At 32.7% G+C, this 16,117-nt stretch overlaps 2 protein-coding genes across 4 annotated transcripts; one reads left to right on the forward strand and one right to left on the reverse strand.

The window, feature by feature from the left end:
* Nucleotides 1-1,290: 1,290 nt before the first annotated feature.
* Nucleotides 1,291-2,888, forward strand: LOC102598490 (uncharacterized protein At1g04910-like). Its single transcript, XM_015305224.1, has 5 exons — nt 1,291-1,370; nt 1,495-1,627; nt 1,790-2,022; nt 2,109-2,585; nt 2,678-2,888. The coding sequence occupies exons 1-5, from the start codon at nt 1,291-1,293 to the stop codon at nt 2,886-2,888; spliced, it is 1,134 nt and encodes a 377-aa protein (XP_015160710.1).
* A 2,043-nt stretch (nt 2,889-4,931) lies between these two features.
* On the reverse strand, nt 4,932-15,398 carry LOC102596983 (proline transporter 2-like). Of its 3 annotated transcripts, none has more exons than XM_015305227.1 (8): nt 15,245-15,328; nt 10,870-10,970; nt 7,358-7,582; nt 7,167-7,261; nt 6,746-6,935; nt 6,495-6,619; nt 6,048-6,263; nt 4,933-5,778 (listed from the first exon to the last, which is right to left on the reverse strand). In XM_015305227.1, the coding sequence occupies exons 2-8, from the start codon at nt 10,958-10,960 to the stop codon at nt 5,401-5,403; spliced, it is 1,320 nt and encodes a 439-aa protein (XP_015160713.1). In that variant the 5' UTR covers nt 10,961-10,970; nt 15,245-15,328; the 3' UTR covers nt 4,933-5,400. The 3 variants fall into 3 exon arrangements, with proteins under 3 accessions (XP_006367109.1, XP_015160713.1, XP_015160711.1); XM_015305225.1 differs by having other exon boundaries at nt 10,870-11,034; nt 15,245-15,323; XM_006367047.2 differs by lacking the exon at nt 10,870-10,970 and having other exon boundaries at nt 4,932-5,778; nt 15,245-15,398.
* Between the last annotated feature and the right edge of the window lie 719 nt (nt 15,399-16,117).

Raw genomic sequence — 16,117 nt, forward strand, 5'->3', positions numbered from 1 at the left:
GTACATAGCTACTGTTTAGGTTGTCCTTAATTACCTCTAATTAACCAAGTTGTCTTACTACTACAACACTTTTATTTTTCTTCTGCCAAAATAAACACGTTTAATTAATTTCCCAAAAACATTGCATAATAAACAAATAGAGGAAACTACTTATCCACTACTCAACATGATTAATTCGTAAATATCGGTTAATTATAATTTGTACATTGGGTGCTTTGCCTCATAAAGCGGAGCCATTACTTCACAAAAGTGGAAAATGGGATGAGTAATTGTTAATTAATTAAACAACATGGGAATGAGGATGAAGCCCTTAACGTCCCTTCAAGGCTTATTGTTCTCCTCTCCATTACCATGTCTCTCTTCCACTAATCACCATTTTTTCCCCTAACATTTTTTTTTCTTCCATTTTTTACACATAACAAAAATGAGCAATTCCCCATTGGCAACGGGCACCATCACGACTCGTCGGAGACCGATAGATTCCGTTGAATACGTGGAGGAAAATGGTAACGGGAAAGTTAATATAGGACAGCATCATCATCATCGAAGAATAACGTCGTCGGTTAATTCGTTAATGAGACCAGGAAGATACCTAAGCCGTTGGATTTTTGGTGCATTAATGTTACTTATGATTTCCACCATGTTTGTGAAGATTATTCTCATACATTTATTTCTTAGAGTTAATGCCACCATGACTTCCCATCATGATTTCTTACAACTTCCACCTCATGTCATGCACGCACAGGTTCATCAATCTTTTCTTTTTATCTCCCCTTTAATTTGTTGTCACGAGTCAGAGGTGGATTCAAGATTTTAACTAACATTATAGGTTTAAGTTCTGGATTGTACTAATCATAGGTTTAATTTCCTGGATAATATCTTCCCAGAATAGTGAAATTTGGGCAAAACTCGGAAGTGATAAGTTTTATAAATGCATCGATCGATCAAGTATAAAGACAAGTACGTATACTTAATTAACACTTGATAATTGGAGCAATAAGTATTAATTTGTCATTAAGTGTAAACATTTTTTTTTCTCAGGAGGCAAAAGTATGAGCAATGGTTATATTTTAGTTCATGCAAATGGAGGACTTAACCAAATGAGAAGCGGGGTAAGACTAGCTACTTTATTAATTAATAATTACCAGTTTTTTTTTGTTTAATAGTGTTCTAATTTAAACCAATTGTACTATGTAATTTTTCCTTCTTTTTTTTCGAGTTCGATTGTATATGTGAAAATGAATAATTACTTATCATAATTTTACTAAAACTTTGATGCAGATAAGCGATATGGTAGCAGTAGCAAAACTTATGAATGCAAGCTTGGTTCTTCCTATGTTAGATCACAAATCCTTTTGGACAGATCCTAGGTGCAAATAAATATACATATTCATTCTCCTGGTATTTAATTATTTGAAATAAAGTTGAAAAAAATAATTAAAATGCATCTTATAATGTCACCAATTTTAATAATTACGTAATTCTGTTTTACAGTGAATTCAAAGATATCTTTGACTGGCAACATTTCAGAAAATCTTTGGAAGATGATATTGAAGTATTGGAGTCTCTTCCTCCAAGTGTTGCAAATGTTAAACCTTTCCTCAAGGCACCTGTTTCTTGGTCAAAGGCATGCTTAGCTTCTTCATATACATATATCTTCAAAAATGTTGCCACACCCGTGTCAGATTCTCCAAAAATACACTACTTTTGGAGTATCTGACATTTACATAGATTTGCCCCAAATTAATGGTGAGTTTCTACTTTGGCTGATCATATTAATTTAGTGCAGGCCAGTTACTATAATAGAGACATTTTGAAGATATTGAAGAGACACAAAGTAATAGAATTCACTCACACTGATTCGCGGCTCGCTAACAATGGCATCCCAGATTCAATCCAAAAACTCCGATGCCATGCCATGTATGAAGCCATTCGTTTTACGGAGAAAATTGAACAACTTGGAACAAAGTTAGTAAACAGACTCAAGGAAAATGGTGAACCATATATAGCTCTGCATTTAAGGTAGGTACAAATTACTTAAATACATACCCGAAAACTATAATTTTCATCGTTTTAATTAGAAATTAAGTTACATACATTTATGACAGATATGAGAAAGATATGCTGGCTTTCACAGGCTGCAATCACAATCTTACACAAAAGGAAGCAGAGGAGCTTCGAAAATTAAGGTACAAAACTAAGCATTGGAAAGAGAAAAGGATAAATGGGACAGAAAAGAGGGTTCTGGGGCTATGTCCTATGACACCTCGAGAGGCTGCCATTTTTCTAGAGTCGATGGAATATCCATCAAACACTAAAATCTGCATAGTCGCGGGAGATATTTTTGGACAAAATGGATTAAAGGCACTTCAAGAAAGGTATCCAAATGTATATTACCATTCCAATTTGGCAACAGAGCAAGAGTTGAAACCTTTTATGCAAAGGCATAATCAGCTTGCTGCATTAGATTATATTTTAGCTCTTCACGCTGACGTTTTCTTATACACCTATGATGGGAATATGGCCAAGGCAGTTCGTGGTCATCGCCTATTCCAAGGCTTCTGGAAGACCATCAATCCGGACAAGTAAGTATTAGACATCATCAATGTTCAATTTTTCTAGCATTTACTTTCTTTATGCTTGTGTTAAATAGTTTTGTTTGACATGTTTGTTTCAGGCAAAATTTTGTTAGACTTATGGATGGAATGGACAACAAGAAGCTAAGTTGGAAAGAATTTGCAACTCAAGTTAGGGGCTTACATGTAAACAGAACAGGAGCACCAAATGCTAGAGTTGTTGGGCATTCACCTAAACTGGAGGAAAATTTCTATGCAAATCCTTTCCCTGGTTGTATTTGTCTCAAACCAAAACATGAGAAGAGCAGATGATTGCCAAGGCCCGACAGCAGTTCGTAATTCCTTATAGGCTAAATTCTCAGAAGCAGATGGAAATGTTTATGATGAGTATCACTTCTCATCCACCGAACATATACAATTTTGACGGGTTCAACTTTTAAGGTCCGCATATGGGTTCAGAATTCAATATTTTAGTAATCATTCACATGTATGCTCTGTGTCGAAAAGTTGAACCGTAAAATGTAAGGTCCATCTTTCTGCCTCTGCAATTTAGAGCCAGATCAGATCGCTTGTATATAATCTTCAGGTTGCCAGTTCTTTTCACTAACTGTATATCCAGAAATGGAAAAACATTCTGATGCTTACACAAATTAAATCAAGTTTACATCTCAGCCATCAGATTATAACTAGTATATTTAAGCATGCATGTTTATTTGTTCCAATTCTTCAATTTGCAATGTGCAGTTCAATATTCTTCACATCAATTCGTGAATTGTACTTAGTGAGTGTATCAAAATATATAGTCAGTGTATATTTAAGCTATATAGTATAATCAATGTATATTTTCTATGACTTTTTGACAAATTATATTGTATACTCAGCTATGACGTTTGACTCTTTTTATGTAAATAAAACATGACTTTTTTTATTGTATATATATAATTTGAAATTGACCCGCTTTATTGTTGGCTAGGCATAGGGGATCCGGTTTCTATCCTCACAAGTTGCATAGCTATTTTAATAAGATTTTCTAAATCTTGATTTTCATGACAATTGCTAACAAAGTTTAGGGCTTCATGAGCTAAAGAAAGAACAGAATTGTAGAAGTTTTGTTTGTGTTGACGCATTGCATCTTCAAGAAGTCTCTGTGCATTTGAGAATTGGTCGATACAATAGTAGTCTCCAACATCGTCAGCTTGATATGTTTTTTTTAAAGCAAGTTTTATTGCTGATTCAAGATAGCTTTCTGCTGAATTTTCACCTGCACAATGATATTGAGGAATATTGAGAAATAAGAAAAATGCTACCATGAATAATATAGAAGCCATTTGTTCTTTCGTTTTCCCTTAATTATGTGAAATACGTTCCATAATAATTATATATAGTAGTTGCTCACGTGAAACGTTCATAGTTTTAATTAATTTACAATTAAGGCATATTAAGTTTGCCTATTAAAGAGTCATGCATTAATTATTAGCCTTTTTGGTGCTAACAGAAAAACAAATCAAACCACCTCGATTTAAAAACTGACATTTGATTTGGTTTGATTAATCGAACCAAATCGTTAAATAATTATATATAAGTTTTATAATTATTTATATATATATATATATATGATATTAGTTTTTCATAGTTAATTATAAAATATTTTATTCTTTAATCATTAATTTGGTTTTAGTCTATTTATTTCATATGTAATTTTTTCTTTTTTTAATAGAAAAAAGTTTCTTGTACTATGGAAGCTCTGTTTAGCTTGTTCTTTGAATTCAAGCTGTGTTGCCAGTTTAATCCACCAGGTACAATTTTGAAGAAGAATTTGTCGATCATATTCTTTATGGTGCTCCTAAATGAAGATATTTGGTATTAACGCAGTGAAATCATTAATAAGGATATATATGAACCATTTGTAATAGGTTGATGACATTTTTGATTTAATAGGGGAAAGAAAGACATTTTTGAATTATTTTTAATACGTTAAATATATTTTGATCCAATAGGTGGAAGGAGGGGGCAAATTTGATCCAATAGGTGGAAGTAGGACATTTTTGAACCATTTCTAATAGTATAACTTACATAAATCCCATAGTGTAAAGAGTAAATTATATCCTCCCTACTTTTTTTCTAATTACAATAATTCCTTAAATTTGTACCTTCGGGATACATAAGCCACCATCCGGATAGATTAATTCTGATACAAAAATTATCCTTCTGTTGCGCTAAAAAGGGAACAAAATCTTTTTTATTGCGCTTAAAAGGAAAATAAGCGTAAAATTAATATCAAATCCATAAATCACGCAATTACGTTGTTGTCACCAATCTCTCCCAAAGCATAACAACTTCAAAAAAAAAAAAATCAAATTTCTATCCGGTGTCTGGTGTTTGCATTGAATCTCCGACTAAATTTGGATTGTAGAATACAGAGCCCATTCAGAAGGTGGTGCTTCCAACAAGATTTTCTTCATATCAAAGACTGAAAACCCGAGACCTCTGGCTAAAAGTGGAACAATTCCACACTTCCACCACAACCTATGTTAGTGCAAAAACATTTTAATTGATACTCAATGATTTGGCCCTGGGGAATAGCTGAGGGGCCAAAATGCTTAAATTCGAACTGCAGTTTGGTCCAAAAGTCTAGATAGAATGTTCTCAACATTCCTTTCACATATGACACTACCAATCTGAAAACTAATTAGAACTGCATACATCCAACTACTTGATGGGGAAAGTCATAAATCTCTTATTTCTAATAGAGAAGCTACAATGTTTGAATACAACTAACAACATAAACATGAGAGACATTCTCATCCAGGTAAACTCGAATGAGTTATAAATCTGCGAACGCATGGTAAGTTTTTGAGTCCATGGCAATAAGTCTTACAGAAGCAACTAATGCAGCAACAGCTATACAACTAAAGAAGAGAATGTTGAACCAGTGCCAGCTCTTTTGTAATGACGAAATTTGCTTCCTCATAGCAACAATGTACATGTGATTTGGAAGAATAAATGTGAGTGGAATTGTACTGATAGCACCGGTGAAGCTCATGAAATCTCCAAGAAAAGGTAACAGAGCAGATAGAAAAATGGTAATCGCTAGATAACCACCTCTAACTACTGTTCTGAATGACAGGTTCCGAAAAGCCAATACACTTCCACTTATTCTATATTTAGTATCCAAATACTCGTATGTTGGACTTGCAAATATCTGCATATATTATACCAGGCTTAATATATGAGAAAATATTAGACATATGTATCAACTATATGTCAAGAAATTTGTTCGGTAAGGAATAGGCACACTTCTTGGGGCTAATGGAGGGTACACTACTCGGGGGTATGTCATAAGCCAAATCACGGTGAATGAGAGCAATGTATCTGTGATATTGCCTTCTTCTGTGACGGAGTTGCTGTCATTTCTGAGTCTCATGAACTACTATTTTGGTTCATAAAAGGTGAAATTTGTGAGTTACTTACGTGCAACGTAATGATGGATTGGAAGAAAGCAGCAATGTTGGCTAATCCCCTCAGCCAAACAGGGCCACTGACATTGTAGAGCAAATAAGATGATGATTTAGATCCATACGCCCAATACCCCATGTAAGTAACAGCATGCACCGGCACAACTCCTATAGTAAACTGAAAATACAGGGCTTTCAACATGTTGTCAACAACAGGTGCTCTTACAGTAGCCTGTCATATAATTGAATTTTAACAATATTAATGTGAGGATCATCATATGAAATTGATCAACAAATAAGTGTAGCTACAAGAGCTGGAAAATCTTCATTGCATTGGACAACAACGCCAGAGGTCATAGTTCAAATTTCCTTCCATCATTTTACTAAGTCCGATCCATCGCAGAAATTTATCAGTAAATCGTACCTCCATAAAAGTTCATGAATGAATTTATAGCGTAAATACCTGGATCTCTGGGATCATTCCTGTGTTGTATACAAAAACAAGACTTGCAGCTGCACCAATAGTTGTAAAAGCTCTACTAGAGGAGGATCCTGGAATGCTATAGTCCCTAGGAGGAGCATTAATACCTGCAATTTCACGTCGAGAGGGATACATACTTATAATTAATTAAGTAAATAAAGATATACTCATATCTCTAACAAGTTAAGTTTTTAGAAGAGAAGGCCACACTCGGTTAAATCAATTATGCATACCATCTTTAAGACACAAAGCAAAGGCTATTGAGAAATACACTATACTGAGGAATGTGGAAACTGCCATCCAAACACCTAGAGCTGACAAATGGGGCACAGAAACAGCGAAAATCACGCACGCTAATCCTGCGATTATGATGAAGTATGGAAGCTTCATCTCATGATCCTCCCTAAAGAGAAGATAGAAAGCCTGTCAATCATAAAAACTGTTTCAGATTCATTTTATATGAAATTTGCTTTCACATTAAAAAGGTTAACACTACTTTATGCTTATTATTAACTCATTATCCGATGAGAGGGTATTGCTCGGATGGTAAACACCCCTCACTTCCAACTTGAAGGTTGTGAGTTTGAGTCACCAAAGGAGCAAAACAGGGTGGGAGCTTCTAGGGAGGCGTTAAAAAAAAAGTCATTATCCTACCTTTAAGGCTTGTCCACCCAAAATGATGAATCCAATATTTATCAAGAAAAGATTTGCATACTGTAATCCCCAAACAATGACATAAGCTCTGTATCCTGCATCAACCAATATAAGTTTGAACTACAACAACTCTAAATCTTGAGATGTTAAAAGTGACTACGACTCGTCGACTCGTCAATCTGTTTTCTTACCATACATAAATCCTGCAAGATCTCTATATCTGATATGCCTTTTTTCTCCATATTGATGGATCTTTGCCATAAGGGTACTGGCATATAATGATATGATTGTAGATAAAACCATACCAGTCACACCACCAATCCAACCCAGAGGAACCATGATTGTGCCAGCATATCCTAGTGCATACGCACAATTGACAGTAGTCGTGAGAACAAGTCCCACCTGAAACCATGAATCTACATTTTGGAAAACATAAAACACAATTATTACTCGTCACTTGTCTGCTATAAAGTGCTAAAATTTGTATTCAATGTATATAAGAATGGTAAATACTACTATTAAAGAAACAACAATACCCCTCAAGCAACCGAGGTTGTGGAATCTATAACTATTTACTTCAACAAAATAGTTGTACCTCAAATTTCGCAAAACTTTGAACTCACTCAACAACTACAAAATCACTTCTTTAGAAAATGCATAATACATAAATATGCCCTTTTAACTTGACTTTATTTCAAATTTATGCCCTCCAACTTTGTGTGTACATAAGTAGACACTTAAACTTATATAAAGTTGAACAAATTGACTTTTATATATTATGCCTTTAGAAAATAATGCACTGATTCGGACGTGCGAAAGCAACTGCATTTCACAGTTGAATAAGTGCAACACACACTTCTAGCGTAGTCTCAAATCAGTGTGGTGAAGACAAAACATTGCACATGTGAACCTCGGATATGAAGACAGTAGCTGCACCAATATTATCTTAATTTAGGCATTACCGAAACTTTCAATGAAGATTAATAGATAATGTCGTATTCAATTGGTCACTAATGGTTTGAATAATAATGAATATATAGATCACATATGAGCTCTAAGCTAATACTTAAATTTTACTTTGTCATAATATTAATTTTTAGCCTTTTAAGGTAATATCTAGACTTTAATTTTCTTAACAATAATTGAGTGTGATAGCTGAGTGGTTTAAGTGGGTCATGAATTCGAATTCCCTATCTAGCAATACTGTTACTTATATCCTAGTTTCTCAAAATATATATACATGATTTTTTTCAAAGTTAATAAGGGCACGTTCTAACCTACGAGAGCAACTGCGTTTCGTAGTTGATGAAGTGCAATAAGCTCTACTACCGCAGTTTCAAACTAGTGTGCTGAAGAGAAAATGTTGCACTGGTTTGGACCTATGAGAGTAAATGTGTTTCGTAAGCACTTCTATCTCAAACCAGTGTGTCTCTTCAGCATGCATTACATCTACGTTTCACATTATCACATATGCCCAAATCTCGATATCATTTTTTGAAGCCGAGCAAGCAACGACACCGACGACGGTGACTAGCCTTGTCTTCTTCTTCTTCTTCTCAACCATTTTAATCTTAATGACTTAATCTTAAAAGAAAAGAAAAAAATGCCCCAACTCCTAAGGATGGAATTGGAAACAAAAGGAAAAGGATCTACAGCGGATGTGTGCATTATAATTCATCAAAGTCCTATTTGATTTTAATTTAGATTAGTTAAGTCTATACTATGAGCAAACATATGGTACGATTTAGGGGTGGGCATGATATGATATATACCGAAATACCATATTATACTGAAATTTTTAATACCATACTTTTGATATTATGGTATTTGATGTGGTATATGATATACATTTTAATTTTTTTTGGTATTCAGTACGGTATTTGGTATTTCGATATAACATATCGAAATACTGTATACCATACCGAAGTATATAGTTACATAAATAACATATATATAATTAAATGTTTAGAAGTTAAAATTTTGACTAGTACTCTTTTTTGATTGAAATGTATTTAAATTGTAATTGATTAACAAAATGAGTTGTTTGCACTTTATTTTGCATATATATATTTCTACATATGTAATAAATATATTTCTACATATGTAATGTGTTAGTATGATACAATTGAGACATTTTTTTAACTGTCAAAGTCTTAATACTCTATTACATGAGTATATATTAGTCGAAATTAAAAAAATTATGATTATCGATTTATCAGACGTAAAATATCGAAATCGAACTTTAATATACCAAATCATTCCGAATTAAATTGATATGATAATATTATAATATTTTAAAAATTATATATCAAAATTATGATATCAAAAATTTCAAATACCGTACTCTATCGTGCCATACTATTCCACCGCTAGTACGATTTAAGGGATGGTTCGGTCAGTTATTTGAATAAGTGGATTAATTTTTCTCTTGACTTGATTATTGGATTAATCATTCGCACCCAGCCCCCCTCGGTCGAGCAATTTTATTTTACATTTCACATGTCAATTTATTCTTGTGTGAGGCATTTCATTGCTCAACAAGTGGAAGGTGGGCTCCATTTTTATCTTCAACTTGAAAGAGACAGAAAACTGCAGTAGTTTACTAATTACAGTTTCATCCTCTTTCTTCACAAATTCACCCATAAACCCTCTCCATGGTTTAACCCAAATTTCAAATGTTAAAAACTTATAATTACAACCAACCTATGCAATTAAAAAGGAAAACAAAAGAGTTTCCTCAATTCTCTCCTGACTCCGGTTGATAAAATTGTACTCTATCAGTTCTATATTAGATAAACATTTTCTGTTTTATACGGTAATTAAGAAATTATTAATAGATGATCAACTTTATTATTTTGCCGTTTGTTCATATTAAGTAGCCTCTTGATTATTTTTTTTGGATTTTTAAAAAAAATTTAAACTTCTAAAGGACATATTAATTGTAGGGGTAAAATGAATTTTTTTAAATTAATTCTTTTTCGATTTAGTAAGTAATCAAGTAATATGAGACAATTTTTTTAATAAGATGCCCATCTAATATGGGACGGAGGGATAAACTATAAATAGTTATCCCATATTATTTGATTACTTACTAACTTAAGATAAAATTAATTATATTTTTCTTATTTTACCCCTATAATTAATATGACATTTGGAAGTGAACGATTCTCAATACTAGCTATTCCTACACTTTATGTATGTTTTTTCTAACTTATTTTATGTGCATTTATATGACAAATGACAAAATAATTATTGTGCAAAATAGAAAGTGCACATTTAATATGGGAAGAAGGAAAGGAAGCATTTCCTTGTATGATGACATCAGGAATGCAGGAAGCCTCATATCCATGTTTTCAAATTGCAAGTTTTTAGAAAATAGCATTATGTGTTTCATACTTTAATTATTTGTTTTTAAAAATTTATAGTAATAATTAACATGCCGGGCCAGATCTAGACTGTAGTTAGTGGGAATCAATAGCTTTTGTTAAGATACTGTATAGTATTAAAGAAATTATTAAATATAATATTTAATTACAAACTTAATTACTATTATATATCATTTGAAATTGTTATAAAAACTCCTGAACTTTAAATCTTATATAGGCATAGTTAACACAAAAAATACTTAACTAGAAGAAATAAGTGAATATATATAAATGATTAGAAGCTATCAAGGGAGAGAGAGAGAGAGTGTGTGAGAAACCTTGGCCAATCTGATGAAGAGTTTCAGGAACTTCAACTTCAAAAGAGGGATTGGAAATAACATGAGACATCACCTCCTTCTCTTCTCCCATATTTAAATTTCTTGCACAAATATTTGGATAAATTAAAACAAATTGATGGAGCTACTTCCTTCAACTGATGTCCTCTATAAATAATAATGGACTTAGCTCTATTTATGTATTGTTGCATGTGACAATAGGAAAGGAATACAGACCAATGACTAAACAAGGAGGAGTATTTTAATAGTAACTTTTATTTTCACTTTTTGTGTGCCAAGATTTTACTTGCTTATTGAACTTCTCAATTTATTTATAAAATGAATTGTAATATTGAAAAATATCAGAGAAAATTATGTGATGTAATGGTTTGGGCTCCCTTACTACTCTACTTTTTATAGTGGTATTTTTAAAAAGATACAAAACATAGTGATATTATATATTTTTATAAAAGATATATAAAATATATGTATTTGTGTATCTAAAAACTCTAGCAATAAGCGTTCTAGCAATAGAAACAATAACAAATATGTGACATACAATTATGTTCTGCCACATGATCTTCTTTCCCCACTGACTCAGCCAAGTTTGATTTATTGGCTGTGGTTTCACTGGATAGTAGGAATCTTCTTAATCCTTTCATATGTCATTGAGCAGAATTCATGTTGTGTAGATATCCATTAGGACCACTATAATGCTTTATTTTAATTTAATAATAGTAGAATATCCCTAGTTCGGACCTGTTTTGAGTTTGTTGTTTGATGCCCCGGCTCCCAGCTAGCATGTGGTGGCCCACTCTTTCTGCGGAAACAACTTGAGCAATCCACTAACGGGTCTGAGACTAGGACCCTTATGCCTAGCTCTCAATGTAAATCTATTTCCTTGAATTAAAGATCTATTTTGATGAATTCCCTCACCTACATTATTTCATCGAGCAATCAAAGATTGTTCACTTTGAAGACCTAATGCAATTATGAGTATGAGTGTACGCCATTAAGTTCTCTGGATATTCAAAGGCCACTGAGAGCACTAAATTCCATGCGACATGTGGTGCTCTTCTGATGCTGGACCCTCCCTCAGGTTGAACCATTATCAGACGGGAAGCTTGTTAAATAGAAAATATGAAGAAACGCCTAAAATACCCTTCAACTATTTGAATTGGTACAAAACCACCCTTCATATACCTTTTCCCCCCCAAATACCCCTGATGTAAACCTTTTGACTAAAAAATATCCTTATTTCCAACCCCTGCACTCATAAGATGGATGTAGGGTAAATTTATACCAAATCTCATAGTTTAAGGGCATTTTAGGCCATTTTCAATTAAAATAATTTGAAATTACTAAAATATGAGTTCATGTGATTAAACTAATTTTGCGTTATATAGTAAATTTAAAATAAAAAAGTTTAATCATCTACTATTGACACTCACCTTCTCTCCCCCCCCCCCCTTCCAACTTCCTCTCTCTTCCACTTTTTTTTTTCTTCTTCTTGGATCTTGTCCACTTTTTTAAATTTTAATTTTTTTCATCTAATGACAATTTAAACAAGGGAGATAAAACGAGAAAAATACGAGGACATTCATTTATAAATAATTAGTTCAATTATCTACGTATACTATAAATTTTTTTTTTGTGTGTACCCAATATTCAAAATAAATAATGAAAATAACCTCTTTTCCTATCCTCAACTATGATGAAAATAATACAAATTAAAAGAATATGAACATGTAAGTTTATTTTAAGTTTGAATTGTTGTTATCATAATTAAGAAACAAAGATTAAAAAAAAAAAGAGGGGGATGACCAAGACAATTGGATAATTGATAGAAAATTTCAGATGAATAAAAAAAAATATTTTTTTTAGATTAACAATCAAACGGAGTGAATATGGATTTTAGTTAGATCCTCATTTATGAATTTGGTTATAATTAATAGAAGGTTGATTTAAAATGAAGATATCATGAAATTAATATCTTTTTGAATATTATTTTCAAGCGTATCGGATCAAAATATGAATCATATGTAGTTTTTATTATTTACTTGAGAAGAGTTTAAATTTTGACCAATCAGACTAGACAACATAATATATAAATATTTAATAATATGTGCCAAAGGTATATTGAGGGTATTTTTGAGCCAAAAGATTAACGTTAGGGGTATTTGGAGGCCGAATGGTACTTTTATACCAATTCAAATAGTTGAGGGGAATTTTAGGCTCTTCTCTGTAAAAAGTATAGCTCTTCCCGAGGCTCCCACCGATGTTTCCTGACTTCCTAACATTGTTGTCAACCACCACTTCTCGATTCAGGAGTTTGAACCCTTCCCTTTTGGAGTATGCGCGGAACGCGGTATATGTTGGGTTTCACTAACCCTTAGCATCAACTAATCATTCCATATGCAAGTGTCGTTCACATGGAAATTTTCCTCTCTTTAACTTTCAGAGTTCTCATTTGTATATTTGCTATTACCACAAAGATTTGCACTGCCGGTTGCTACACTCATCCCTAAGGTTTTACAGCGATAGTCGGGCCTTCCAACTCATCGGGGCTTACACACTCAGCAAATCTTGACTTTCACGACCACTATCCTACAATATATATATATATTCAACATGCTTTTTTCTATTGACCTATGGAAAACATTTTATATATAGTAGCGACACAAATTCACCATAACTTATGACTTCGCCAATGGGGAAAACAAAGGCTAACCCATTCTGGTTGTTATGATTGGCAAGAATCAATAGGTTCGTTCAGTGCGCTTTGATCCTTCTTATAAAGACTATACTTTGTAAAAGTTATGATTCATCCAACGAATGAGCTTTTCAAGAGTAAAATCCTGTGAACATAGAATCTAGTATATATAGGGTCAAGGGTTTAGAATAATATTGATTAAGAATTTAAGATGATATGTATTTCCTCTAGATAATGAATTTAAGCTCTAGCCTATTGTCTGTGGGTTCAAGTGAATCTGTAGCTTTTGTTCAAAAATTGTATATATATTAATAACTTTGTTAAATAAAGGGAAAAGGGTCAAAAATACCCCTCAATTTTGGTTTATTAATTGACTATACCCCTGCCGTTAAAACAAAGTTATTTATGCCCTTGCCGTTACCAATTTCACCATTTATACCCCTTAATTGACGAAAATCCCCAAATTGACTCAAATTAACCAATTTTACTTAAATTACCCAATTCTAACCCGATCCGACCCAACTCGAACCACCAAATAATATAAACCCATTTTTGTTCATCTTCATTTCTGTTAATCTTCAACTTTTAAAATTAATTAAAAAAAAGTCCAACATAATAACAAATTAACAAGCAAAAGCGGTAACAGTGCCCAAAAATACAATAATATCAAAACCAAAAATTAAAATAATCAACAACAAAGTGTAATAGCAATACACAAACTTGAACAATGAATATGAATGAAAAAATTATTGGAGCTTGAACTCCCTAACCAAATCTGAAACACAGAGAATACAGTGAAAAATGTAAAGAAAAATAAATCATCATAAAATATAAGAATGGAAAGAAAATAGAGGGTCATCGGAAAATGGGGGTGAAGCTCGGTCGTGGAGTTGTGTTGGTGTTGTTAACTGGTTCGTGAAATGGGTTTGCTGATTTTGGCGTTGAGAGAGAGGTTGTGGTGGCTGCTGATTTGCAGAGCCTCGCTGGAGTTCATGGTCATTGTTCACCGGAGTTGGAGCCAAAAACACATACAATAGAAGAAAATATAAAAGGGGAAAAGGGAGGGGACTGGCGGCGAAATGTAAAAGGGGAAAATGGAGGGGACTGGCGGCGAAACTAAAAGGGGAAAAGGGAGGGGACTGGTGGCGATCGCTCTTGGCTGGAGTTCGTGGATGGAGCAGGTGGTTTTTGCTAATTGTTTGATGGGTGTTTTCAAATGTATTGTTTACAACTTGTTTTTGTAAAGGAACCCAACATTAAAGATGAAGATGAACAAGATAGAACAAAAATGGGTTATATTATTAAGTGGGTCGGGTCGGATCGGGTTAGAATTAGGTAATTTAAGTAAAATTGGTTAATTTGAGTTAATTTGGGTATTTCCGTCAATTGAGGGGTATAAATGGTGAAATTGGTAACGACAAGGGCATAAATAACTTTGTTTTAACGGCAGGGGTATAGTCAACTAATAAACCAAAGTTGAGGGGTATTTTTGACCCTTTTCCCTTAAATAAAATATTTGATTGCAAACTCAATTACTATAGTATATGATTTGGAAATTGGAATTGTTATAGAAATTCCTTAACTATAATTTTGAATCGGCGTTGTTAATCCGGAATACTTAACTAGAAGAAAAGTTGAATATATACAAAATGATTAGAAATTAACCTTGGCCAATCTGATGAAGAGTTTGAGGAACTTCAACTTCAAAAGGAGGACTGGAAATAACATGAGAAATCACCTCCTTCTCTTCTCCCATTTTAAAACAAAGTGATGGAGCTACTTCCTTCAACTGATGTCCTCTATAAATAATAAATAATGGACTTAGCTCTATATATGTATTACTGCATGTGACAGTAGGAAAGCCAATGACTATAAAGACAAGGAGGACTACTTTAATAGTAACTTTTATTTCCACTTTTTGTCTCCCACTATTTTACATGCTTATTGAACTTTTCGAATTATTTATAAAATAAATTGTAATATTGAAAAATATTACAGAAAATTTTCAGTGCGGAACTGGTAGCTGAGGAATTCATGGAAGTGGTAGTGTGGTAGGTGATAGTGTGGTAGGTGAGTATTTTATTTTAAAGGTTTTATTATTATAATTTTTTGTTAAGTGTCTTAATCTTGCGGAATTCATGGTAAAATGTAATAATATTTATTGTAATATTTTTCCAATAGTTGTTTTAGTCTGAATATTTCTTTAATATTATTTGTGATATATTCTAGATATAACATATCTTGGGTTCTTCGGTACATATATAAATTCTCCTCCATTAATTGTTCTAATAGTTTTATATCTTCCATAGCTTCTATCCAATATTGTAAATATTCGTAATTCATTTTAATCTGAATTTATTTCTAAATCGTACCATTCTATTCTTTCATTATCTAAATATAGATCTTGTAAATCTATTTCATACCATTCTTGATTTAATATATCTTCTAATTCGTAGTCATCAAATATTTTTTCCCATATGATTCTTCTTAATTCAATTATCTCTATACCGTTAAGTATATATAAGATTAAAGTTTCAT

Source organism: Solanum tuberosum, unplaced genomic scaffold, assembly GCF_000226075.1.
Source record: "Solanum tuberosum cultivar DM 1-3 516 R44 unplaced genomic scaffold, SolTub_3.0 scf00712, whole genome shotgun sequence".
Taxonomy (NCBI): Eukaryota; Viridiplantae; Streptophyta; class Magnoliopsida; order Solanales; family Solanaceae; genus Solanum; species Solanum tuberosum.